Source organism: Aquarana catesbeiana, linkage group LG01 (genome assembly GCF_042186555.1).
Source record: "Aquarana catesbeiana isolate 2022-GZ linkage group LG01, ASM4218655v1, whole genome shotgun sequence".
Lineage (NCBI taxonomy): Eukaryota > Metazoa > Chordata > Amphibia > Anura > Ranidae > Aquarana > Aquarana catesbeiana.
Window position 1 is genome coordinate 798,829,869 of NC_133324.1, and position 27,409 is coordinate 798,857,277.

Below are 27,409 nucleotides of genomic sequence, written 5' to 3' on the forward strand. Positions count from 1 at the left end.
TTGCATGGAGTCCAGGCGAAGTTGCATGCTGTGAATTTGGTCACGCATTTGATCAATTTGGCCATTCCACAGCATTATCTGGCCTATCAGTCTTTGGGCACTGTCTGTGCTTAATGGCTCTGCCGCTTGGCCTTCCACAACCAGAAGCTCACCTAAAATGTGTGAAAAAAAAAGGGTTAAAATATGCACGCCTAAATAGATTACCTTAAGCTGGAGTGTCAGTCACTCACTTGGTGGGGTTGAAAGCTCACATACTTCCTCCAGCTCGTCGGGTGGCCCTGGTCTTGGGCTATCTTCAGCCTCAGGCTGGTGACTTGGGGGGGTCCTGGGATCCTTGGACTGTTGTCTGAGTCTTTTCTCCCCTATGATAATTCAACAAAAGGTATAGTTAAAACACAGTGATATTTTATATTTTTAAAAATAATCTGAAACGTTGGTTATGAGTTGTGGACAATTGCCTTTTTTTGTCCTCAAAAATTTAGAAAACATTACCTATGAACAACAGTTATAAACAATACACATTTTCATGCAAGTTTCACAGATGCAGACACCTCAATGAGCTCCTATGTGTATTACCCCTTAAAAAATTCTTTAGGGTCACATAGTACACTAGTGCTCGTGAGTCCAGATGTGGAACCAGCTGCTGTGTCATGTCCTTACATTACACTGAATCATTTTTTAAGAAGCATTATATTTTCAAACACATCTACACCACATCAACAAATTTTTGGAATACGAAAAATTATTAAGACCTAAATGTATATGTCAAACCCTGTACCATCGTATTTGGCGAAAAAAAAACTTCATTTTCTTTAGTATCATATGTCTTTTACAAAGAACGGTCTTTACGAACGATGCTGTATAAACAAAAAAAATATGGATCAGCATGCAAGTTAAGTATCTCAATAGGAAAACACAACAAGTACTTACTTTTTTTAAGCAGCTTCTTTATTCGCCAATATTGTTCTGGCTCCCGACTTTTGATGTCAGACCACCGCTTCCTCAAATGTTCTTTCGAACGTTTAGTGCCAAATTTAGCTTCTAGAGCGGTGACAACTAAGGCCATTATTTTGTCTTTCCGCATATTCGGCCGTGTGTACGGTCCTTTTTTCCCATCATAGTCCTCCCTTCTCAATATGGACACCATCTCCACCATCTCTTCAAAAGCCATGTTGGTGGCCTTATATCTCCTTGAGGCAGACCTCAAGTTTGTGGACAAGAAAATTGGTATCTTGCGAAACATGTATAAGCGGGAACACAATAAAATCCAGGAGTCGCTCAGATCCGGAGCAGCAGCCGACCAAGTTTATGTACCCAAGTTGTGGTACTACCACAAAATACGATTCCTGGATGACCAAACAGAAGCCAGGCAATCACTTTTGACCCTTCCCCCCACCCTTCCCTCCAACCTTCCCCCCACCCTTCCCTCCAGCCTTCCATCCACCCCAGCTGAGGAGTCCCAGGAAGAACTGGGCCTTTTCAGCCTTGATGAAGTGGATGCGCCCAGCTTCAGCCAGGTATCCTTTTTTGGGGAATTTGTGATTGTGTAAATGTTATTAATGATGTTAACGTGTCAAATTTGTAAGTGCTTAATAAAAAATGACTTCATCACAAATATTAATATGTAGACATATCACTAGACAGTAGTGGCCAAAAATATACTTCAGATATTGTTGATCAGCTGGAATAATGGTGGGGTCAAATATCTAGCCTTTAATATTTGTATAGAATTATATTTGCAAGTCATGAGCTGAAAATTGTGTGTGATTGCGTAGCCCAAAATTACAACTATGTCCCTTTTTTTGACACAGGATGACCTCAGCCAGGAGGAGGCCTTGACCAGTGGGAGAGAGGAGGAGGCCTTGCCCAGTGGGAGAGAGGAGGAGGCTGTGGCTGGGCCCAGTAGAAGCCGCAGTGTCAGGTGCCTCCCCTCCGCATTCTCACCAAAAGGCCCAGAAGAATGACCCAAACTAAGGAGGAATCCCTAGCCCTCATTCGTGAAGCCAGCCAAATCCCCAGCACACCACCCAATGCAGAGGAGACGTATGGGACATATATGGCCACCAGATTGCTGGAATTGGAAAAGGGGCAACGCCTCCTCTGTGAGGGTTTAATTTTTCAGGCCTATCAGAAGGGCTTGAGAGGGGAGCTTACTGCTACAACCTATCTAGCAGATGAAGCCACTCCTCCTCCTCCTCCTCCTCCTGCCCCAAGTACACCACTAGAGGCCCAGCCTCCGAGGAAGACTGCAGCGAATCGTGGAGGGAAGGCTGCAGAGAAGCCTGCAGGGAAGGCTCCACGGAAGACTCGAAAGTGATTGCCTGGTTTCTGTCTGGTCTGACTGTGCTCCCTAGTTGCAAGATACCAATTTTATTGTCATAAAACTTGATGTGTGTCCTGGGGGACGAAAGGCTTCACAGATTCTAACAGTGTCTCCAGTGTTGCCTTCCTAATTTTTGGTTAACCCAAATAAATGGATTTTTTAGTTACCTTACATTATTGACTATGTGTTTTGAGTCCAAAATGACATTTTGTTTGGGAGTAGACAGGTACAGGTCAAAAAGACTATGGGGTTGATTTAATAAAAGCAAATAGACTGTGCACTTTGCAGAGGGCAGTTGCCCTCTGCAAGTGCAATTGCTCCAGAGCTTAGGAAATGAGGTAAGGCTTGACTTTGCAAAGAGTACCCAATCCTGTGCAAGGAAAATTCAAAAATCAGCATTTTTGCTTGCACATGATTGGATGATGGAAGTCAGCAGAGCTTCTGCTCATTTACTAAGCTCTGGAGCAACTGCTCTTGCAGAGGGCAACTGCACTTTGCAAAGTGCACAGTCTTTTTACCTTTAGTAAATCAACTCCTATGTGTGTTTTGTCCAAAAGGCAAAATCATTTCTAAAATCAAGTGCAAAGTACTAATGAAAAGTGCACTTTAGAAATTGCACTGCAAGTGCACTTGTTGGAAGTGCAGTCACTGAAAATCTGAGGGGAAGAGCTGAAATGAGGGGAAGCTCGGCTGAATTTATCATACAATCATGTGCAAGAAAAAGGTTTTATTTTTTTGGGGTTCCTTGCATGTGCCCCTCGAATCCACAGCGAAGGCACTTCAAAATGCTCTTTCTGTGCAATTCCAAGTAGAATTTGCACTTGTAGTGAAAAATGAATTTGCCTTTGGAAAATAAACCCCCCTATGTCTAATTAACAAGGGACACCAACCTCATTAAGGTTCATTAAAACAACACAAAATATTAAGGTTATTGTGGTAACTTGAAACTACAAAAAAAAAAAAAAGTTTGTATAATTTAGCACACATTGTAAAATAGATAGTGTTTAAGTCTAAAAAAAAAAAAAATGAGTCCAAAATCTAATTTAATACTTTATTTATGGAGATCTGGCTTTTTAAAAATATCATATTAGTCATGGCATGAGGATAAATCATGAAGAAAATACTTTGTGAGAAGTCTGTGTGAATAAAAAGCAACCAAACAACTTCATTCCTCTTGCAATATAAAGAAAAAAAAACGCTGTATTAAAAGATCACAGAAGAGGAATGTGCTAGCTTCAATACGAAGGCTAGTTTTACCAGACCGAGCGCTTCCGCCTTGTAATTGCTTCAGAGCATGCGTCAGTTTGAGTTCGTCGGACTAGCACACAGACGACCCTTTTGTCTGCTAGAAAGAAGAGTCCGTCGGATAGATTTAAAACATGTTTCAAATCTAAATCCATCCAACTTTTGAGCAAACAAAGTCCGCTGGAGCCCACACACGATCGAATTGTCCGACGAAATCCAGTACGCCGGACCAAGTCTGCCGTAAAGTCCGCTCGTGTGTACGCGGCATTAAACTAGGTAAGTTCACACATCTTTTTTTTTACATGGGTTAGGCAGAATAGGTATCAAGAGAGGGGATTGAACATTTTAGTTTTAGTAACTATTAGGCTGGAAATCTACTTTAACAGCTACTAAGCAGGAGCCCATTAAGGCTACATTTATTGCAGTTCCCTCTAGTGATAAATTCACAAATCTGTATGTTAAAATAGAACTCAAGCCAGAAATAACAAGATGGAAAAAAAAGCCCATTAACCACTTCCAGCCCTTAGGACGTATCTGTGCGTCCTCAGGGGGAAGCGGTTATACTGAGACCTTTTGGACCACTGATCTCACAATAAACAGTACCTGTCACTACTCCAGCTTTCACAAGGGGTGTTGTTTCCCTTGTAATAGCACTTTAGTTGAATCAAAAAAAATTAAACAAACGGTGTAAAAAACTATTTTAAGTTAAATAAATTATAACATTTTAAAGTATCCCCCATCACCCATGCTCACGTGCAAATGCGAATGCACATGTAGAGACCGCACATGTAGGTAAACGAAAGAAAGAAATAAAGAAGAAGAACTCCGAGCTATGGGAAAATGAAATTAAATTAAAGCTGCTCCCCTCAAAGTACTTGACAAGCATGTTTTGAGCTATGGGGGGTGTATAATAATAATAAGGGGGCGCTAATAATAAATATGTGTACCAATAAAGTGCTAGCGGTCAATATTTCATGAACAATGTGAACAATTAATTACAAATATACAAAATGCATCATTTCATACTCATAAGTGAACAATGAAAACAAAAATTAAAGTGCAAAGTGCATCAGTAAACAGCCAGCAGATATATAAAAAAAAGGTCCATAAATTGTGTGAAGTTTTCTGATCTGTTACACCATCACCACTGCCAAAAGCAATTCTGAATACAGCGACACCCAGTGAATGAAGGTAAGGAAACTACCAGACCACCATGACCTCTTTAATTGAAAAGATAGGTCAAGTGGGGCTTTGTATGATAATAATCTGTATTCTGTACTGGTACCAAATGGATAAGCCAGGAGAAGCTACGCCACAATGATGTTCAGAGAAAAATGGAAAAAGGCAATACCATAGCGTAATTCCGTTTATTTAAACGAAGAAATATAAAAACAACAGGCTAAATGGCCGCTTACTTTAAAAGTGCCTTTCCCCGACACTGAAGGTACAGGCTCAGCACTATCAGGTCACATGAGAAGCAGCCGCCTCGCTTGCTCGCGCTTGTTGTGGATCGGTGTGCTTTACACCTCCTGGAAAGCTAGACCCGGAAGTGGCCGGAAATGATAATGTGACAGACCTAGCCGGGACAGAGGCTTTTGGAGGGGACTGAATGCCAGCCTCTTGCCTACCGATTATGGGCCCCGGCATTTGGGAGAACGGTGCTCGTTGTGAGCTGTATGCCTGGGGACCCTGAAGGTGGTGTTACTTTAGATTCAGGTCCATGTCCCCCACGACACATAGACTCTGGGGACCCTGGATATGCCATTGTGACGGGAGTCACTAATGGGGGCACAAGGTGAATGAGAACCCCACTATGATCTGTGCTAGTCAGACTCAATGCTGTATACATGTATATATAATGTGTGCTGTCTCATTATGTTGTGTACTATTTGGTGTGATGGTTGGGGTGTGACTGTATTCTATTGTCTATTGTGGCTGTCTGCCTCAACTATTATGGGATGTCTAAGTGTCTTGCTGTGAGGAAAGAGGGAGGGGGGATTCCTCCAGCATTGTCATTGGACGGTTTAACCCGCCCTGTTTTCCAAGGGTGGGGGGAAGTGTTTTGAAGTGGGATCTATATATCATGTGTTTGAATAAAGATTCATTCCTGCTTGAACATCAAGACACACAGAGCCTCGTCTCTTACTAGGGGGAGAATTATTTGTATGGGTTCCTTTGGCTGATTGAAGTGTTCGGTAGCTGCCTTTGTGTTTGGGTATGGAATGTCCTAAATGACTTTAACCCCTTTCATACTCGGGTGTCGTTACAACTGGTGGCAAGCAACGGGATCATTCCCACAGCCCAGAAGGACAGCTACAAAAGGACACAGGACAATGGAAGCACAGTATGAACGGCTAAAGCGCTCTACCCTCAAGGACTTACTGGAGAACCGGGGCCGACCTGCCAACAACCATAAGAAGAGGGACATTATCGCAGAACTAGTCGAAATGGATAGAGCCGAAAGACCTAACAAAACCGGAAGGCCCAGCGTAACAGACAGGACACCTGAAGAGGCAAGTTTTGATCAGGCTGTTAACATAAGACTGGCACATTATGGTCCTAACCCTACAGCGGAGATCATAGACCTAGTTATAGCAGCTGTGGATGCAAACTGACCACAGCAAAGAGGTGCTGCAGCAGCAGAAGTCACAGCAGCTCCAACTGAAAGGAGAGGAGAGGTACAGATACCAGCCGCCATGAAAGAGGAATTCAGAAGGAGGTTGCGAGAGATGCAGATACAGCATAGAGGGCCAGTATCAGAGCAGGTCCTGCTGGGAGGGTCTGATTCTATCCGAACTCTGGAAGGAAGCACTAGCCCGTGAGCAGTGACACTTGGGATAAAGTTCTTCCCTCCATCCATGTAAGGTACTGGTCGCAGTATGAAGTACGAATGCTGTTATTGGGGGAACAGCCGAAGCAGGAGTGGACAGCTGAGTTAAGCAAGCTGATCCGAGCAGAGATGCGGTTGGACGAGAGCTACAGAGCCCTCTGGTGGTATGTAGCCCAAGAGTGCCCGTGGTCAGCAGATGACAGCCCCACGGAAGGCTTTGACTATGATGGCCTGGGATTGTTGTATTGGAGGCTGTCCAGGGACCCTGACTTTGGGAGTGAACGGGAGTGGCGTTTGGAGGAAATAATGGAGCACAGAGAGCGAAGACTGAATATCTCGGAAGGGCACTGGGCACAGGATGATTTGGAGTTACTGGCCGTTCAGGAATGGGAGCAGGAGATCGCTTACAGACAGCTGCTAGACTCTGCTCAGCAGCAGGGTGGAGCTCCCTTTGCCTAGGACTATCAGGAAATACCAGTTGACAACTCCAAAATCCTGGCTGAAGAATCAGCAGTGGAAAATCTGGAGATTGCCATCCCCAAAGCTGAAGTGCTGACAACAGGGCAGAGTTCTGCTAACCTCTGCCCAGCACTGATAGCATCTTCTGGGTTCCACAGACATGAGATTGTGAACTTCTATCCCCAGACACCAGTTGCAGAGACCAGAGATTTGATAGACTTTTCTGCTGAGGAAGAACAACCTGATGAGCCTCCAGCAGAAGAGCTGGTATCAGGGCCAAACTTCAGTGTGCTCTGCCCAGCACCAACAGCAGTATCTGTGGAGTTGCAAGGAACTTCCCCAGCTGAGGCGCTGCTGACCGGACAGAGGGTCTAAGACATCTGCCCCACACCTGTGGCAGTTCCAGAGGCTCATGGTGAGAAGGTGGCAATCACTTCCCAGTGGATTTCAGAGATACAGGGAGGAGAAGCAGCCATTTTCCTTACCCAACAAGGGTTTGTGCACCTGAGAGACAGTACCAGTGAAAGGAAGTTCTAACAGCAGACGGCGCCCCAGAATGATGACACCAACCCAGCTGAAGCGCTGGCAACCGGGCAGAGTGCTACCAACCTCTGCCCAGCACCGACAACAACTACAGAGTTCCAGGGAGCCGGGGCAGTCGGCCTCCCTCCCCAACAGTTAGCCGGAGCAGATGGTGTGGGGTTTCCAGCAGTAGGGCTGGAAACAGGGCAGAGTGCTGCTGGCCTCTGCCCTCAACTAACAAAGGACGAATTTCCTGTAAGGGTGGATGGGGCTTCAGTCTCCACCTGTATACCCCAGGGATGCTGGGCAGTTGGCCCAGATCCCCAACAGCATGATGGAGTGAGCTCAGTCACCCTGTCTTCACTCCAGCAGCTGAAAGGACTCCAGAGAGAAGGGCCAGTCCAGGCCTCTCCCCAGCAGCGGGCATGTTCTCTGAGAGAGGCAGAGGTTGGCTGGGTGAGTAATACTCTGTTTGGAACAATTTGTTTGGGGTACTGTGTGAATACCAGCATTAGAGGACAGGAACTACTGACTAACTTCGGAGTCAACCCGTCTGGTCTCCTCCTGTGTTAGTCTCCTGCCGAAAGGGGAGAAATGTGACAGACCTAGCCGGGACAGAGGCTTTTGGAGGGGACTGAATTGCCTACCGATTATGGGCCCCGGCATTTGGGAGAACGGTGCTCGTTGTGAGCTGTATGGCTGGGGACCCTGGAGGTGGTGTTACTTTAGATTCAGGTCCATGTCCCCCACGACACATAGACTCTGGGGACCCTGGATATGCCATTGTGACGGGTGACAAGGTGAATGAAAACCCCACTATGATCTGTGCTAGTCAGACTCAATGCTGTATATATGTATATATAATGTGTGCTGTCTCATTATGTTGTGTACTATTTGGTGTGATGGTTGGGGTGTGACTGTATTCTATTGTCTATTGTGGCTGTCTGCCTCAACTATTATGGGATGTCTAAGTGTCTTGCTGTGATGAAAGAGGGAGGGGGGATTCCTCCAGCAGCCCCCTTGTTAAGACTGTTTACTGATGAGAAGTTAAACACACCTGACCTGTGTGTCCATTGTCATTGGACTGTTTAACCCACCCTGTTTTCCAAGGGTGGGGGGAAGTGTTTTGAAGTGGGATCTGTATAACATGTGTTTGAATAAAGATTCATTCCTGCTTGAAACTCAAGACACACAGAGCCTCGTCTTGTACTTGGGGGAGAATTATTTGTATGGGTTCCTTGTTCGGCTGATTGAAGTGTTAACCCCTTTCATACTCGGGTTGTCGTTACAGATAATGTAACCGGGGTATGCCTCGACGTACATTTCGTCGTGACGACTTCGTCAGGAAGCGTCCCAGTCACTAAATGAGCTGAGTTTTTATTACCTCAGATTCGATGGGATTGGTCAAAAAAGTGCTAGAGAACTGATCCCATCTAGTGGGTGAGTTTCTATTTTCCCAGATTCAACGGAATCCGTTGAATAAGTGTTAAAGGACTGATGCCATCTACTGAGTAATAAGAATTACTACCGCCTCGAGCAGAAGTGAGTAATGCTGTTCACACTTCACCTGGCTGCAACATTGATAATAAACATACTAAAAATAGATGACAACAATTTAATTGACAATAGGTGTAAAATATGTATGTTTTGATATAAACTATTAAATAGGATTATAAACTAAATATTAGACTAACTTTATTAGCACAATAACATTGTTTATGATGACTACATAGTATACTATTACTGGTGCCATCTCGTGGATAACAAATGAAGCCACTAACACCTCAAGCAAAAAACAAAAGGCATCGCTATTCGCAATTAACCTGGCTTGCATTGATGGTAGACATACTATAAACTATTGTTAAAAAAAATGGATAGAAAATTAATTAAGTGGAATAATAACAAGAATCCTTGTATACTAACATTAAACAAAAAGATCGGCTTACCGCAGTAAAATGGGCCTTGAAAAATCAATCCCAGTTAAAATCAGCACAAATAAAATACCTGATAGAAGGATTACAACTGGCTATGACAACCATTTTTGGTATCATGTATTACATTATAATCAAATTAAAGGAGTCACAATGGGGGCTCGTTATGCCCCTAGTGTGGCCAACTTAGTACTTAATAAACGGGAACAAGAGTACATCTGTAAACACTAGTGGGGCAGCCTCAAACTATACAAGAGGTACATAGATGACATCGTGTTACTATGGGAGGGCTCTGAAACTAGCCCAGTCAAGTTCATAGAAATGATGAACATTAATAACTACGGGCTAAAATTCACAGCCGTATGGGACAAGACGTCAATCAGCTATTTAGATCTAGTACTAACCAATACAAATACTAAAATTACCACACATACGTTTTTCAAAGATACTGATAGGAACAGTTATGTACGCATACAAAGTTGCCACCATCCTAAATGGCTTTCAGCAATTCCCAAGGGACAATATATGGGGTTAAGGAGGAATTATTTTACCATAAGGGATTATGAAGCACAATCCTCCATCCTCATCAAGAGATTTGTTGAAAAAAGTTACTCTCCCCAGGCACTGCAGCAATGCCAAACACAAGTTCTACTTATGAATAGAGATGACCTCCTGACAAAAAAATCCAAAGTACCTTTTAGAGCAGACACAGCCTTTCTGACAGGCTTTAATCGCCAGTATAAAGAGGTAGAAAAAGTTTTCAAAAAATACTGGCCCATTCTTCTCAAAGAAAAAGACTTGAAAAATGTGCTACCTGTGAAGCCACAGTTCATCTACAAAAGGGCACCAGGACTACGTAATAGAATTGCGCCCAATGTTCCAGATCCTCCTAAAACCTTGTCCACCTTCCTGGATAGGGAAGGTTTTCATTACTGCACCAGGTGCAAAGCATGCAAAACCTCTAAGAGAACAAAAAGAAAAATTGATAGTGTTTTAATCAGTAGTAACTAAACACAATTTTAAAATTAAATATGTAGGCAGAACTACACGCAAATTACGCGTTAGAATTAATGAACACATAGCAAATATCACCAACGGCTTTCCAAAACACAGAGTATCTAATCACTTTAGATTATTTCATAACCAAGAGCCCACATTATTAACATTCTATGGGATCAACAAAGTAAAAAAACACTGGAGAGGGACAAATTTGAAAAAATCTGTATAACAAAATGAAACAAAATGGTTATATAATTTAGACACTTTACAACCAGCAGGCCTTAATATAGATGTCGACCTAAATTGTTTCTTAACTAATGATTCGTTTGTAATATATTCTTTGGCTTATTAGATCTGCCTATATATTAAAATAGGTAAACTTGAATGGTATTGCAGTGATATTTTTGGTATAACATCTATTCAGGTATTGATTGGGTCTGGGTACTATACAGGGGGTCCCCGGGTTACAAACAAGCTAGGGACTGTAGGTTTGTTCTTAAGTTGAATCTGCTTGTAAGTCGGAACAGGTACATTTTTTAAGTGTAGCTCCAGCCAAAAAAACTATTTTTAAGCTTTTTGGATAGCATAGGGAAGGGTTATCACCCCTGTAACATTTGTTCTGCTGTTTGTGCACCTCTTCAGAAGATTTCACCTCACTTTTTGTCCCAATGACAATTGGATTTTGAAAATTTTGGGTTGTTGTGGAAACAAGCCTTGGTGATAAAGCATCAGTGGAAGTACCTTTTCCCCATAATAACTCTTACAGGAGTGAATTTCCCTTCCTAGGGGTAGATTTCCTCTCACTTCCTGTTGTCTCTCTCCGTTTGTAAGTAGGAGTCGTTTGTAAGTCGGATGTTTGTAACTAGGGGACCCCCTGTATATGGTTTTACACAACTAACATAGTATATGCTCAATCTTAGTTATTGGGCATATTAGTTAGCAGCAATACAACATTTAGTTACTAAAGATAATGATGTTGTATAAATAGAGGTAGCCAATAGTTTTATAGTTATTATTCCACTTAATTAATTTTCTAGCCATTTTTTTAAACAATAGTTTATAGTATGTCTACTATCATTGCAAGCCAGGTTAATTGCGAATAGTGATGCCTTTTGTTTTTTGCTTGAGGTGAGTATACTATGTAGTAATCATAAACAATATTATTGTGCTAATAAAGGTAGTCTAATATTTCTATTCTATTCTATTTTATTCTATTCTATTCTATTCTAATATTTATAATCCTATTTAATAGTTTATATCAAAACATACATATTTTACACCTATTGTCAATGAAATTGTTGTCATCTATTTTTAGTATGTTTATTATCAATGTTGCAGCCAGGTGAAGTGTGAACAGCATTGCTCATTTTTGCTTGAGGCTGTAGTAAGTCTTATTACCCACTAGATGGCATCAGTCCTTTAACACTTATCTGACAGATTCCGTTGAATCTGGGAAAATAAAAACTCTAGATGGTATCAGTTCTCTAGTACTTATTCGACCAATCCTATCGAATCTGAGGGAATAAAAACTCAGCTCATTTAGTGACCGGGACGCTTCCTGATGACATCATCACGACGAAACGTACGTCGTGGCATACCCCGGTCACATTATCATTTCCGGCCACTTCCAGGTCTAGCTTTCCAGGCGATGGAACGCACCCGATCCACAACAAGCACGAGAAAGCGAGGCGGCTGCTTCTCAACTCACCTGATAGTGCTAAGCCTGTACCTTCAGTGCCGAGGAAAGGCACTTTTAAAGTAAGTGGCCATTTGGCCTGTTGTTTTTATATTTCTTCTTTTAAATAAACGGAATTACGCTATGGTATTGCATTTTTCCATTTTTCTCTGAACATTATTATGGCGGAGCTTCTCCTGGCTTATCCATTTGGTACCAGTACAGATTACAGATTATTACCATACAAAGCCCCACCTGACCTATCTTTTTAATTAAAGAGGTCATGGTGGTCTGGTAAGTAGGAGACTTGCCTTCATTCAAACGGTGATTGTAACCTGTAAAGGTTTTTAAAGTGTCACCTATGGAGATTTTTAGGCTCAGTAGTTTGTTGACATTTCACAGGCTTGCGGTATTTTAAACCTTAGCATGTTTGGTGTCAACTCGGTGTATCATTATCTTTTATATTTTGCAACAAAAGTGGGTATTTTTATTAATATTATTATACAGAGTTTATATAGCACCAACAGTTTCCGCAGCGCTTTAAACAATTACAATTACAATTACACCTCTGTTTGTTTGGGCCTCTGCTTTCAGAAAATATATAATGTTTTGCAATCCTAAGTAATTTTTGAGCAAAAAAAATGCTGATGTTACATATACTGTATGTGAAAAAAATGAAAAGTTGCCCTGGGCAGAAAGTGGTTAAGGATAAAAAAAAGACAAAAAAAAATGATTTTGTTGCAATATACTCTTCATTTCAGAGATTTCTTCCTTGGCAGTATTTTTTCCTGCCACTGCATGCCCAGCATCATTCATTCCCTGCTCTTCTAAGCCCAGGTCACCCTGGAACTGCCCATGTGTTACTGGACAGTGAAAGGAAAAGTAGTACAGTCATGACCTAATCACAAGCTAGTCACATTGCTTTGTCTTTCTATTAGCATGCTTCTTGGCAACACATGAACCAATTGGCTCATTCAGTTCAGAGTTCAGATATAAATACATTAACAAAAATATGAGTTTAAAAAATGTGAAAGTCACTTAAAAAATATGTTTTTAACCACTTCAGCCCCGGAAGGATTTACCCCCTTCCTGACCGGCCATTTTTTGCGATATACGGCACTGCGTCACTTTAACTGACAAATGTGCGGCCGTGCGACGCTGTACCCAAACAAAATTGGTGTCCTTTTTTCCCCACAAATAGAGCTTTCTTTTTTTGGTATTTGATCACCTCTGCAATTTTGAAAAAAAAAACACAATATTTTTACTTTTTGCTATAATAAATATCCCCAAATTCTTTTTAAAAAAACAAATTTTTCCCTCAGTTTGGGCCGATATGTAATCTTCTAAATATTTTTGGTAAAAAAAATTGCAATAAGCGTATGATGATTGGTTTTCGCAAAAGTTATAGAGTCTACAAAATAGGGGATAGATTTATGGCATTTTTATTATTTTTAAAAAATTTTTACTAGTAATAGCAGCGATCTACAATTTTTATTGGGACTGCAATATTGTGGCGGACAAATCGGACACTTTTGAAACTTTTTTGGGACTATTGACATATATACAGCAATCAGAGCTAAAAATAGCCACTGATTACTGTATAAATGTCACTGGCAGGGAAGGGGTTAACACTAGGGGGTGATAAAGGGGTTAACTGTGTTCTAACTGTGGGGGGATGGGACTGCCTATGGGAGGAGACTGATCAGTGTTCCTATATACTAGGAACACACGATCTGTCTCCTCTCCCCTGACAGGACATGGACCTGTGTGTTTACACACACAGATCCTCGTTCTGGCTCTGTCAGGAGAGATCACATGTGCCCGGCCGACATATCGGCCACTGGGCACGCACATCGGCTCCTCAGTACCGTGGCAGGTGCGCCCCCTATACCCCTTAAAGCGGCCGCTGTACAGCTATGGCAATTCGCGCAGGGGAGCCATTCTGCCGCCGTCAAACGACGGCGGGTGGTCGGCAAGCGGTTAAGTAATGGCAGCAATTTTAACTCTGATATGAACACATTAGAAATGCACTATCCTCTCGCAGATCCCCTGCTGATCAGAGCAGAGGGGGTGGATGACAGGTCTCTGTCCACTCAGTTTATGCAGCGCAAACACAGACAGAGCCCGCACTGCTTTATGGGCAACTGGGTGTCTGTTTACACCTGATTACCCTCTGATCTGCCTACACATAGGAGAAGGGATCTCCCTCCATTTGGTTTTAGAGAAGCGAATCGGAGGTAGGCAGGTGTAAACGGACACAGGTCCGTTTACACCCGCTCATCCATAGGGATGAATGATCTGCCTGAAAAACTGACAGGGGGGCCTGATCGCAATGGTCCTGTGACAGGGGCCTTAATGCCTATATGTTTCCTAATTGTTAGCTTTTTTTGGACCCCCACCCATTAGGCTGTAATTGGGCTTTAAGGGGAAAGTATAGTCAATCTACAGGTAAATTTAGATACATATGTGATTAATAATTATAATCATATTATTATTATTATTCTACAGGATTTATATAGCGCAGTTTGTGCAGCGCTTTACAACATCGGGGAAGATAGTACCGTTACAAAACAATTCAATACAGGAGGGATCAGAGGACCCTGCTCGTTAGAGCTTACAGTCTAGAAGGGAGGGTCAAGTGAAACAAAGGGGAGTAGATGTGGGGGATGATCAGATGGACAAAATGAAAATACAGTTGTTAGGTGTGGGTAGGATAGGCTTCTCTGAAGAGGAGGGTTTTCAGGGATCGTCTAAAAGCTAATAGAGTAGTAGATAGATGAACAGATTGGGGTAAGGAGTTCCATAGGCTTGGAGAGGCTCTGGAAAAGTCCTGGAGATGAGCATGGCAGGAGGTGATGAGAGAGCTAGAGAGCAGGAAGTCTTGAGAAGAGCGAAGAGAACAATTAGGTTGGTATTTTGAGACTAGGTCAGTGATGTAGCTGGGTGCAGAGTTGTGTATTGCTTTGTAGGTAGTTGTTAGTATTTTGAATTTAATTTGTTGGGTGAGCGGAAGCCAGTGGAGGGATTGACAGAGAGGAGTAATAGAGACAGAGTGGTTGGTAAGGTGGATAAGTCTTGCAGCAGCATTCATGATGGACTGAAGGGGGGATAGAGTATGCAGAGGTAGGCCAATGAGGAGGGAGTTGCAGTAATCGAGGCGAGAGATGACCAGGGAGTGAATTTAGAGCTTTGTTTGTGTCACTGGTTAGAAAGGGGAGTATTTTGGAGATGTTCCGGAGGTTGAGGCAGCAAGATTTGGACAGTGATTGGACATGGGGCTTAAAGGGAAGTTCAGAGTCCAGGACTACTCCTAGTACCTTGGCATGTGGGGATGGGCTGATAGTTGTGCCATCAATTTTGACCGAGAGATCTGGGGAAGAGCATGTGGGGAAGGAAAAATGATAAGTTCGGTTTTGGATAGATTAAGTTTGAGGAAGTGGTGTGACATCCAGACTGATATATCTGATAGTAAAATAGTGATACGTGAGGAGACTGAAGGAGTGGGTTGAAGGAGAAAAAGAAAAAGATTTGGGTGTCGTCAGCGTAGAGATGGTATTGGAAGATGTGGTAGGCTGACCCAGGGAGGAGGTGTAGATTGAAAATAGGAGAGGTCCAAGAACAGAACCTTGGGGGGACCCAAACAGAGAAAGGAAGAAGAGAGGAGGCAGTAGAATTGTAGGTAGCGCTAAAGGTGCGGTTAAATAGGGTGACTGTAGCATTTGTGAGGGAACAGGATCCAGAGGGCAGGTGGTAAGATGGACATTAGTAAGTAATTTAGCAACCTCTTCTATAGTGGTGGGGTTGAAAGAGGGAAGTAATGATTGTACCTGTAGACATGAGGTGTAAGGCATGGAGGGTGTCTGAACAATAGAGATCTCCTCGCGAATTGTATCAATCTTCTGTTTGCAGTGATTGGCAATCTCCTGAGCAGGGAGTGAGTTAGTGAGTGGAGGCAGTGGAGGGCGAAGTAGAGAGTTGAAGGTAGAGAAGAGTTAACGGGGACAGGATGATAAGTTTTTAATGAGGGGGATGAAATAGGTCTGCTTGGCAGTGAGGAGGCTGGAATTGTATTTTTGGAGGGCAGATTTATACTGGCTGAAATCTTTCTGGGACTTCGCGTTACGCCACAGGCGCTGGAGACTTCTAGTGTGATCTGTTTGCCAGGGTTGAAAGGGGCGGGGCCTGACTCTGTGTGTAGTTAGGGGGGCCAGTGTGTCCAGTGAGGCTAGAAGTGAAGTGTTGTAGACAGAAGTGGCTAGGTTGGTGCAGGACAGAGGTGCGATTTTGTCATAGAGGTGGTCAGTAGCAGAGTAGAGAAGAGAAGGTTTGAGATGGCGAAGGTTTCTACGGGTAACTGTTAGGTGTATGGAGGGTGAAGAAGCAGAGGTGAGGAAGAGAGTGAAGTTAATAAAGTAGTGATCAGAGCGAGGGTAAGGATAGTTGGAGATGTTGCATGGCGTGCATAGGTGGTAAAAGACGAGGTCAAGGGTGTTGCCTTCAGAGTGAGTAGGAGCATGTATCCATTGCTTCAGGTCAAAGGAGGAGGTTAGACTGAGAAGTTTGGAAGTTGTAGGAATGTTAGTATTAGTAGGGATGTTGAAGTCCCCAAGAATGATTGTGTGGATTTCAGAAGAGAGAAAGTAGGGCAGCCAGGCAGAGAAGTCATCAAGAAAGGATGATACTGGACCAGGGGGCCGGTAGATCACAGCTATCCTTAGAGAAACTAGGGAGAAGAGACGAATGCAGTGCGCCTCAAATGAGGTGACAGAGAGGGAGGTGGGTGAAGTACTTGAAAGGTGCTATGTGGGTCTAAAAGGATTCCAACACCCCCTCCTTTGTGTCCACTGGGTCTGGGGGAGTGAGTCCAAAGAAGACCACCTTGGGATAGAGCAGCAGAAGACGCAGTGTCGGATTCGTGAAGCCAGGTTTCGGTAATGGCAATTAGATTAAATGAGTTAGTGATAAAGAGATTGTGGCGGGAGGTGAGTTTGTTACAGATAGAGCGAGCATTGCAAAGGGCGCAAGAGAAAGGGAGTCTGGTCTTGGGAAGCAGAGAAATGGGAACTAGATTGTGTGCATTGCTGCTGCAGCCAGAGGGTGTACGATAATGGGCGTGTTGAGTACAGTTAGATGAAGGAGGCCTAGAATTTGGGGAAACATCACCAGAAGATAGGAGAAGAAGGGTGAAGGAGGTATTGTGGGAGTGTGATTTATATGAGGGGACATGCCCCAGTGGTTTGGAGTATTGGGAGTGTGGATTTAGAATTAGCCAGAGTTGGTGAGTGCAGTAATATGGAGAGGACAGAAGTGAGGGTGTTATATATAAGGTGTGGGGTGGAGAAAAGGGGTGCAGGAGAGATAGTTTAAGGATAGAAGACAGCTGTCAGAAGGAGTGGTAGGTAGACATTGCATTTTAGAATGGGGAGGAAGAGCTGAAAGTGTAAACAAGGTCACCTGTATATGGTGCATATTAATATTTTAGAAATGTTGTACATGATTTACAGGTTGAAGGGAACAGCCATACTTTTACAGTACATTTACAGACTTTGCCTGCATGTCTATCACCTCTGCATTTATTTTTCAGCTATAGGTATTTCATGATTACAGTTTTACTTTAAAGATAACATATCCCTACAGCTATGTAGGTTCTCATTGCTGATGTCCATCCCCAAAATACTAGTTGCCTGCCTTTCTCTAGCTTTAATTTTGGACTCAATGAAGTATGCAGATCAGGAATGTCCGAGTGAAGACAGAATAAATTCATTGACTTAGAAAGTACCAAAGCCAGTAAATCATCAAGGTAGCCAGTAAACTAGTATATTTAGAATGACAGGTTAGCAATGACAGTACAGGTTTCTTTAAGCAGGGAATCCCAATTTCATCTAAAAACAGGAAAATAAAGTTCAAACTGCACTCACTTGCAATCACATGCTCTGATATATAGATGACCACTAGAGGGAGCATTTACAATTCTATATATGGAATACAATCAGGGCTGCTGATAGTAATCTCAGGGTCCCATACAGACTACCTGACAGGGCCACCCCCCAAGAAAATATTAGAGCTATATTTTGCTAAAAATACAATAAAATCATTATTATTAGCAGACACAAATACAACATTGCTCACAGAATTCCTGCTAGATATAAAAGATAAAACTGAGTTAATAAATAAAAATGAAAATGAGATGAAAAAAATATACAGGCTGGGCAGTTGGAGCTCCGGGATTAACAAAGTTACAGAGATAACAACTCAGGAGCAGAGCTAACATTAGAGCCAGCACTGGGAGGGGGGGGGGCGCACTGGGAGGAGAATTAGTGAGGGATGACTGTCTCTTTTTCAGCAGATAAAAGCTGGCAGCAGGGACAGGGGGAGAGACCAGCTTTCATCTGTTGGAGGAAGATTTCTGCTATTGTCGGTAATCACTAATCCCCTCCTGTGTGGGCCCCCCTGTGTACTCGGGCCCCCTGTCAGCGCCCTGAATACAATCATCAGATTCGGAACAGTAAGCAAATAAAAATCTGAATGTCTTTTCAAAATGTGCTCTGCTAATCATGCTGATAGTGACGGCCAATGACATCAGTTAAACTCTGGGCTGATTTAAAATAGCTGGAAAAATCTGATCACAATTACAGCAATTACCATGACAATCAGTCTGATTTCCTGTTTTTTTTTTCCAGGGAATTGAAAAAATGAGAAATCTGACTAGTTTTTATGGTCAACAATACACATTGTAAAGACTTTCTTTTCTCAAATTGTCAAGTTATATAAATCATGTACTGGGAAGAGTACAGAGGCTGTCCAGTGGCGTACCTATGGGGGGGCGGGCCGCCCTGGGTGCCACACATTGGGGGGTGTCAGGCCAGCTATCAGGGAAGGGATAAGGCAGGGCGGGTGCTCTGTAGCTGCGGCTGGCTCTCTATATTCGTGCGTGTCAGCAGCGATGCTCCTCTGTTATTCAGCTCACAGTCGGGCTCTTTCTGCCACCTCTGGCTGCTTCCTGCATGTACACCCCTCGTGGATTGCAGCTCCTCTCGTGTCTCACAGGGACATGTAGAAACAGGACCTGGGACTAGGGAGACCACCTTACAAGTGGGGGCTGTGAGTACAAGTGAAGGTAGGAGGCTGTTTGTGTACGGGGGGGGGGGCAACTGAGTGTGTACAGGTAGGTGTGTGTGTGTGTGGGGGGGGGGGCTGAGTGTGTACAGGTGTGTATGTGTGGGGGGGGCTGAGTGTGTACAGGTGTGTGTGTGTGGTTGGGGGGGGGCAACTGAGTGTGTACAGGTAGGTGTGTGTGTGTGGGGGGGGGGCTGAGTGTGTATAGGTGTGTATGTGTGGGGGGGAGCTGAGTGTGTACAGGTGTGTGTGGTTGGGGGGGGGGGGCAGCTGAGTGTGTACAGGTTTGTGTGGGCAGCTGAGTGTGTACAGGTGTGTGTGTGTGTGTGGGCAGATGAGTGTGTACAGGTGTGTGTGTGGGGGGGGGGGCAGCTGAGTGTGTACAGGTGTATGTGTGTGTGTGTGTAGGCAGCTGAGTTTGTACAGGTGTGTGTGGGCAGCTGCTGAGTGTGTACAGGTGTGTGTGTGTGTGTGTGCGTAGACGTGTTTTGGGGAGCTGAGTGCTTAGACATGTTTTGGGGGGCTGACTGCACAGAGGTGTGAGGGGGACTGAGTGCATAGAGGTGTGAGGGAGACTGAGTGCGCAGAGGTGTGAGGGGGACTGAGTGCATAGAGGTGTGAGGGAGACTGAGTGCGCAGAGGTGTGAGGGGGACTGAGTGCGTAGAGGTGTGAGGGGGACTGAGTGCGTAGAGGTGTGAGGGGGACTGAGTGCATAGAGGTGTGAGGGGGACTAAGTGCATAGAGGTGTGAGGGGGACTGAGTGTGTAGAGGTGTGAGGGGGACTGAGTGCGTAGGGGTGTGAGGAGGACTGAGTGCGTAGAGATGTGAGGGGGACTGAGTGTGTAGAGGTGTGTGGGGAACTGAGTGCGTAGAGGTGTGAGGGGGGCTGAATGAATAGAGGTGTGAGGGGGACTGAGTGCAAAGAGGTGTGAGGGAGACTGAGTGGATAGAGGTGTGAGGGGGACTGAGTGCGTAGAGGTGTGAGGGGGACTGAGTGCGTAGAGGTGTGAGGGGGACTGAGTGCGTAGAGGTGTGAGGGGGACTGAGTGCGTAGAGGTGTGAGGGGACTGAGTGCGTAGAGGTGTGAGGGGGACTGAGTGCGTAGAGGTGTGAGGGGGACTGAATGCGTAGAGGTGTGAGGGGGACTGAGTGCGTAGAGGTGTGAGGGGGACTGAGTGCGCAGAGGTGTGAGGGGGACTGAGTGCATAGAGGTGTGAGGGGACTGAGTGCGTAGAGGTGTGAGGGGGACTGAGTGCGTAGAGGTGTGAGGGGACTGAGTGCGTAGAGGTGTGAGGGGGACTGAGTGCGTAGAGGTGTGAGGGGGACTGAGTGCGTAGAGGTGTGAGGGGGACTGAATGCGTAGAGGTGTGAGGGGGACTGAGTGCATAGAGGTGTGAGGGGGACTGAGTGCGCAGAGGTGTGAGGGGGACTGAGTGCATAGAGGTGTGAGGGAGACTGAGTGCGCAGAGGTGTGAGGGGGACTGAGTGCGTAGAGATGTGAGGGGACTGAGTGCGTAGAGGTGTGAGGGGGACTGAGTGCGTAGAGGTGTGAGGGGGACTGAGTGCGTAGAGGTGTGAGGGGGACTGAGTTCATAGAGGTGTGAGGGGGGCTGAATGCATAGAGGTGTGAGGGGGACTGAGTGCGTAGAGGTGTGGGGGGGGACTGAGTACATAGAGGTGTGAGGGGGACTGAGTGCGTAGAGGTGTGAGGGGGACTGAGTGTGTAGAGGTTTGAGGGGACTGAGTGCATAGAGGTGTGAGGGGGACTGAGTGCGTAGAGGTGTGAGGGGGACTGAGTGCGTAGAGGTGTGACTAAGGGGCTGAGTGCGTACAGGTGTGAGGGGGGCTGATTGCGTACAGGTATGATCAGTGAAGGGGGGTGCCAGATGGGAGGAGGGTGCCAGATATAGGATCCACCCCTGGCGCCAAAGGCTCTAGGTACGCTTCCGAGACTTCCATAACCAAACTCCTGAAAATAACTGATTACTTTGCAGTTTTTGGATCAGCACTTTCTGAGCCGTTGGTGTAAGATATCAGCCATTAAACAGCTGCATACCTATTCTGTGTCAGTGGCTCTGAAATTATTGAAAGCATTAGATCAGTATGACATTGCCAAGAACATGTTTGCAGGAGAGTGTACAACAAGCTTAAAAAAAAAAAATGAAAACGTATGAAAATGCATGCCTTGACATGTTGAAAATTCACAATACTGGATGCATTTTTTCAGCTCACAGTGGGAATCTGCCCTCGCAGTATACATTGTAGAATAATTGTACATTCAGTTTGTTATGAACTTGGTTCTTGGGTATCTGTTTTATAATTATTATTTTTTTATTTTGGTGATTAAATTTACATTTTCTTTGATATTAGTGATGATGATCTTCTGGATCAGAAAAAAGCTCACATACACCAGAAGAGGTCCAGGCGTGGCATTCCTCCTGTGTCTCCTAATGACTGCATCAAAGACAGTGTAGCTGCAGAAGCTTTTGATGATGTCTGGAAAAAGGTTATGGAATCCTTGAAAGAGCTCATTATTAAATCATGGGAATTTGGCACAGGTAATGAAAATGGTGATTAGGGATGGGCCAAACACCCTTTGGCTCGGTTCGCAGCAGAACATGCGAACAGGCAAAAAATTTGTGCGAACATGTGAGCCCTATTAAAGTCTATGGGACACAAACATGAAAAATCAAAAGTGCTCATTTTAAAGGCTTATATGCAAGTTATTGCCATAAAAAGTGTATGGGGGACCCGGGTACTGCCCCAGGGGAAAGGTATCAATGCAAAAAAAAAAGTTTTTAAAACGATTGTTTTTTCAGGAGCAGTGATTTTAATAACGCTTAAAGTGAAACTATACAAATGAAATATTCCTTTAAATATCATGCCTGGGGGGGGCGGGGGGGGGGGGGCGGGGGGGTCCCCTTAGTTTGCCTGTAAAGTGGCACGTCTGTGTGATGTATTTTAAAGGGCCGCAGCAAAATGAAATTTCTAAAGGGAAAAATTTCATTCAAAATTGCTTGCGGCTGTAATGTATTGCCAGCTCCCAGCAATATAGATATAAATCAAGGGAAAAATCGGCTGCAACATCGGTATGAGCTGTTTACTCTGTAATCCTGTACGTGTTTTGAACCATTGCCTTTTAATAAAATTGCTGAAATACTGCACTTAGAAGCATTTTTCTCTGCATATCTTTGTCTATCCAGAGCCCGCTTCTCTCCTTTAAGTGCTGCTCAAGTGCCTGTCAGCTTGCTATCCTGCTATCTTGGATAATCCTGAATGTAGCACCTAGGGGACCCTTCCAACAGAAGCGCTCCTACTTACCATTCTCCACAACCACTGTGTAGTAGTTCATCCTCAAAATTACCAGCAAAAACATTGAAGTCAATTCCAGCAGCATTAGCTCACCCTGCTCCCTCCTACAGCAGTGATTGGCAGCCTTTCTACCTTTGTAAACGCAGCGAATGTGCTCAGAGAGGGTGCATCGGGGTAACCTAAAGCTGCTAAGAAACTGAGTAGAATGACTTCAGCTCTTCTGCTGTGAAATTTAAATTGCTCCACTGTGACTGCAGCGATAGATGTCTGTAAAGGCTCATTTACTGCTTGCCTAAAATTGCCAACAATTCAAACCTGGCATATGATGAAGAGAATTCAAAAATAGAGGAGGCCACTGAAAGCCGCATGTCAAAGTGATCGGTCAATTTAGAAACATAGGTAGCTGTACTTACAGGTTAACTGCTAATGCCAGCCATAGACAAACGATGGGTGTTGTCAGTTCAGGTGACATGATGTTTGTGAGAGCCCACAGAAACCTTTATGGGTAATCTGACTGCTGCTGTTTCTGAATTCTGGTTGACCGCACGTCCAGTAAAATCACCTTTATTTCAGCAACTCCATAAAAACATATCCAAAAAAACAAATAGAGGGGAACAGCATTACCAGCTAACGCGTTTTACGCTCCCTTGGCGCTTAGTCATATGACTATGACTATGTGCTAAGGGAGCATAAAACGCTTTGGCTGGTGATGCTGTTCTGTCTTCTGCTACTTACGGGGAGGGCTTTTCTTTTAATGCTCAGAGCTACTCGGTTGTTTGTTAATTACCAGCCACTCGTTTCCACAGTGACTCACCTGGTTACCATTAACCTGCCTCATTAGACCAGCCTACATCCAGCCCCTTTTGGTTATTTAGGCAGCTTAGTTCATTCTATCCTCACCCTTGTGTGGTCAATACCTCCTGTGTGTTCCTGCTTTTGTTCCTGTGTATGACTTGGCCTGGCTGACTTCTCTTCCGTTACCTGTTTCTGACTTTGCTTCTCACTTCATTGACTCCTGGCTTCCTGATTCCGGCTCGTCTGATTACCCACTCTGGCATTCAAACCCTGGCTTCTGTTTTTTACTATGTTCCTGAACTGTGTTATTTTTGCTATTTCATTAAAGGTGAGATTGTAACTGCATGTTCTGTCTCCGCCTGGTTTATGGTTCCAGAAATGTTCCCCTCTGTTTGTGTTTTAGGATATCTTTTTATGGACTTACTCAAATAAAGATGATTTTACTGGACTTGCGGCCAACTAGAATTGTTTTTGCTCACTGGAACCTGTGATGGACGGGTCCAGCTCCTGGTCTGTGTGTTAGTGGAGGTGGAGATGGGAGATTGACCTAGAGCCGTGTTCACACACATCTATAGTTGTTAACCATGTTTTCCATGCAGATGAACTAAAACAATCAGAAAATATTCCAAGTACAGCGAATAAGTATCTTCACCTCCCAGTTCCACGGATAACATCAGCAACAACTGGAGTTCCCCCATCCCGAGGTTCAGAGGCACGGAGTATGTCCTTTGGCACTTATGTCTTTACACCACAGGTAAGAACTGTAACAGTCCCTCTGTCCTTTTGGTATTGACAGCTGAAATTACTTTTTATCAGAAATGTACAGATTTACTTGGTATTTGTAAATGCTAGGCAAGTACAAATGCCTCAGTCTAGGTAATGTAAGTTATGATCATGATGTCATAACTATAGCCGAGCCATGGGAGGGGTGACAAGGAGACCCTTAAAAGAGACGTACAGTAAAACCTTGGATTGGGAGCATAATTCGTTCCAGAACCATGCTTGTAATCCAAAGTACTCATATATCAAAGCGAATTTCCCCATAAGAAATAATGGAAACTCAAATGATTTGTTCCACAACCATTTATTTATAAGTCCTTCAGTTTATAGTCCATATAAAAAGATTATAGCAATGTGATAGGTAGTGTAACCATAAAATGTCCATCCACAAATGGCAGCCTCCACAAGGGGGATTAGAAGCAAAATCCAGCAGGAGCTACAGAGTATAAAAGAGAAGAGAGGCGCCTCTAATGCCCCGTACACACGGTCAGATTTTCCAATGGAAAATGTCCGATCGGAGCGTGTTGTCGGAAATTCCGACCGTGTGTGGGCTCCATCGGACATTTTCCATCGGATTTTCCGACACACAAAGTTGGAGAGCAGGAGATAAAATTTTCCGACAACAAAATCCGTTGTCGGAAATTCCGATCGTGTGTACACAAATCCGACGGACAAAGTGCCACGCATGCTCAGAATAAATAAAGAGATGAAAGCTATTGGCCACTGCCCCGTTTATAGTCCCGACGTACGTGTTTTACGTCACCGCGTTCAGAACGATCGGATTTTCCAACAACTTTGTGTGACCGTGTGTATGCAAGACAAGTTTGAGCCAACATCCGTCGGAAAAAATCCTAGGATTTTGTTGTCGGAATGTCCGAACAAAGTCCGACCGTGTGTACGGGGCATAAGTGTAGCAATATGTTGCTAAATGTTGTAGCTTCATTAAATGTACCCATATTGCTACACTTAGAGGCGCCTCTCTTCTCTTTATTACTCACTAGTTGTGACGTGACGCTACTTGTATATCAAGACATCGCTTGTATATCAAGTCAAAATTTATTAAAAAATGTTGCTTGTCTTGCAAAACGCTCTCAAACCAAGTTACTCTCAAACCAAGGTTTTACTGTATTGCCAAAGCTTGTTTGGTCATACTTCTCATGTGGGTCACAGGAGTGGTGACCTCACAGAGCCAGTCCAGACTCTGGAAGGATCCTGACAAGGATCTACCCAGACTTTGGAAGGATCCACCCTGATTCCTGAACAGCAGCTGGCTCAGCCGCTCCAGCCACCTCCCTAGCCCGAGGCTCCGGTGAGCACTGCAGCGGCAGAGCAGAGAGTGGAGACTGACAGTCACCACTCTCTGCTCAGAGCAGACCAAGAACTCAGCAACCAACAGTTATTTGATCGCTCAGTTCTTGGGCTTATAGCCAGCAGGGAACAGCTGCAGCATTGGACTGATCCTGAAACAGGGATGTGAATATAGATGTTTGTTTTTTCTCACACTTCTCCTTTTAAGAAGACTGTTTAGGCACATTAAACAGAAAATATGTGTGCATGTGAAGATAACAGAACTCTGGCACTGTATTGTTATGGACTAGAGAGGGTGCTGTTGAAACAGACCTTATACTCCCTGTGGTGTTTCAAGTCATCAAAAGTGGACAGCAGAAGCAGAAGCACAGATGACCTAGGGATAATTGTATTGGCTATGCAATAAGGAGAATTAGTTTAGCTGCCTTAGCAGTGCAGACTTATTACCCTCAGAGCTTCTGGCCAGCACTCCAGTGTGCCTAACCCAATCCCAGGGTATCCCCTTGGTTAAGGTTTCTAGTAGGGATGTACCGATACCTGTTTTTAAGACCAAGTACTGATACTTTTTTTCAAGTACTTGCCGTTACTAATTACCGATGCCTATCTTACCCTTGGATGCATTTATATTTTATACATAACCTGGTTCACACCAGTGCAGTTTTGAAATCGTGCAGTTTCAAAGCCGCAGATCAGTGCGATTTGGACATCTGATTTAAGTGCGGCCTGCGACTTCATTTAACAGAAGTCAATGCAAGTCGCAATAAATTTCTTAAAGTAGTGACTTGAGTCGCAACAATTTGAATGGTTCCGTTGCCGGCAATATGGTGTGAGTTTTCATGTGATTTTGAACTGTCAAATCATATGACAAATCGTGGACTTGAAGGCATCGATTTTAGTATTGGAGCATTTGCACGAGTACTCGTGCAAATGCATAACATCGGTACTGGTATCAGTGCAATGCTAGTTTCTAGTTCTTGTTTTGTTTTTATTTTGAATGACTACTAGCCCACCTCTTTCAGTATTTGCTTGCTGTGATGGTGGTAGAGGTAGGGGAAGCATTTACACTAGGACCCAGAGTCACTGGAGACACATGAAGTTGCTTCAGTATAGCTTGGTAATGCAGGCGCCTCAGGAACGAGCTTAGCAAGACGTGGGAAAGGAACTGGCCCAAGTGATGTACAGTGCCTTAAAAAAAGTATTCATACCCCTTGACATTTTCCACATTTTATAATGTTACAGCTAAAAATGTAAATGTATTTTATTGGGATTTTATCTGATAGAACAAACACAAAGTGGCACATAATTGTGATGTTGAAGGAAAATAATAAATGGTTTTTAAAATGTTTAACAAATAAATATCTGAAAAGTGTGGCGTGCATTTGTATTCAGCCCCTTTTACTTTGATAACCCCAACAAAAATCTAGTGGAACCAATTGCTTCAGAAGTCACCTAATAAGTAAATAGAGCCACCTGTGTGTAATTTAAACTCAGTATGAATACAGCTGTTCTGTGAAGCGCTCAGAGGTTCGTTAGAGAACCTTAGTGAACAAACAGCATCATGAAGGCCAAGGAACACACCAGACAGGTCATGGATAAAGTTATGGAGAAGTTTAAAGCAGGGTTAGGTTATAAATAAATATCCCAAGCTTTGAACATCTCATGGAGCACTTTTCAATCCATCATCCGAAAATGATAAGAGTATGGCACAACTGCAAACCTACCAAGACATGGCCGTCCACCTAAACTGACAGGCTGGGCAAGGAGAGCATTAATCAGAGAAGCAGCCAAGAGTCCCATAGTAATTCTGGAGGAGCTGCAGAGATCCACAGCTCAGGTGGGAGAATCTGTCCACAGGACAACTGATAGTTAAGCACTCCACAAATCTGGCCTTTAGGCAAGAGTGGCAAGAACAAAAGCCATTGTTGAAAGAAAGCCATAAGAAGTCCTGTTTGCAGTTTGTGAGAAGCCATGTGGGGGATACAGCAAACATGTGGAAGAAGGTGCTTTGGTCAGACGAAACCAAAATTGAACTTTTTTGGCCTAAAAGCAAAACGCTATGTGTGGCGGAAAACTAACACTGCACATCCCCCTGAACACACCATCCCCATTGTGA

At 44.0% G+C, this 27,409-nt stretch overlaps 1 protein-coding gene across 4 annotated transcripts in view; it reads left to right on the forward strand.

The window, feature by feature from the left end:
* The window catches only part of FAM149A (family with sequence similarity 149 member A), a 177,039-nt gene that overhangs the window by 126,046 nt on the left and 23,584 nt on the right, over positions 1-27,409 (forward strand). For all 4 annotated transcript variants that reach the window (XM_073607670.1, XM_073607679.1, XM_073607687.1 and 1 more), the window contains exons 7-8: positions 21,472-21,659; positions 23,808-23,962. In XM_073607670.1, the coding sequence (XP_073463771.1) occupies positions 21,472-21,659; positions 23,808-23,962 (343 nt within the window). The remainder of the gene's footprint in view (positions 1-21,471; positions 21,660-23,807; positions 23,963-27,409) is intronic.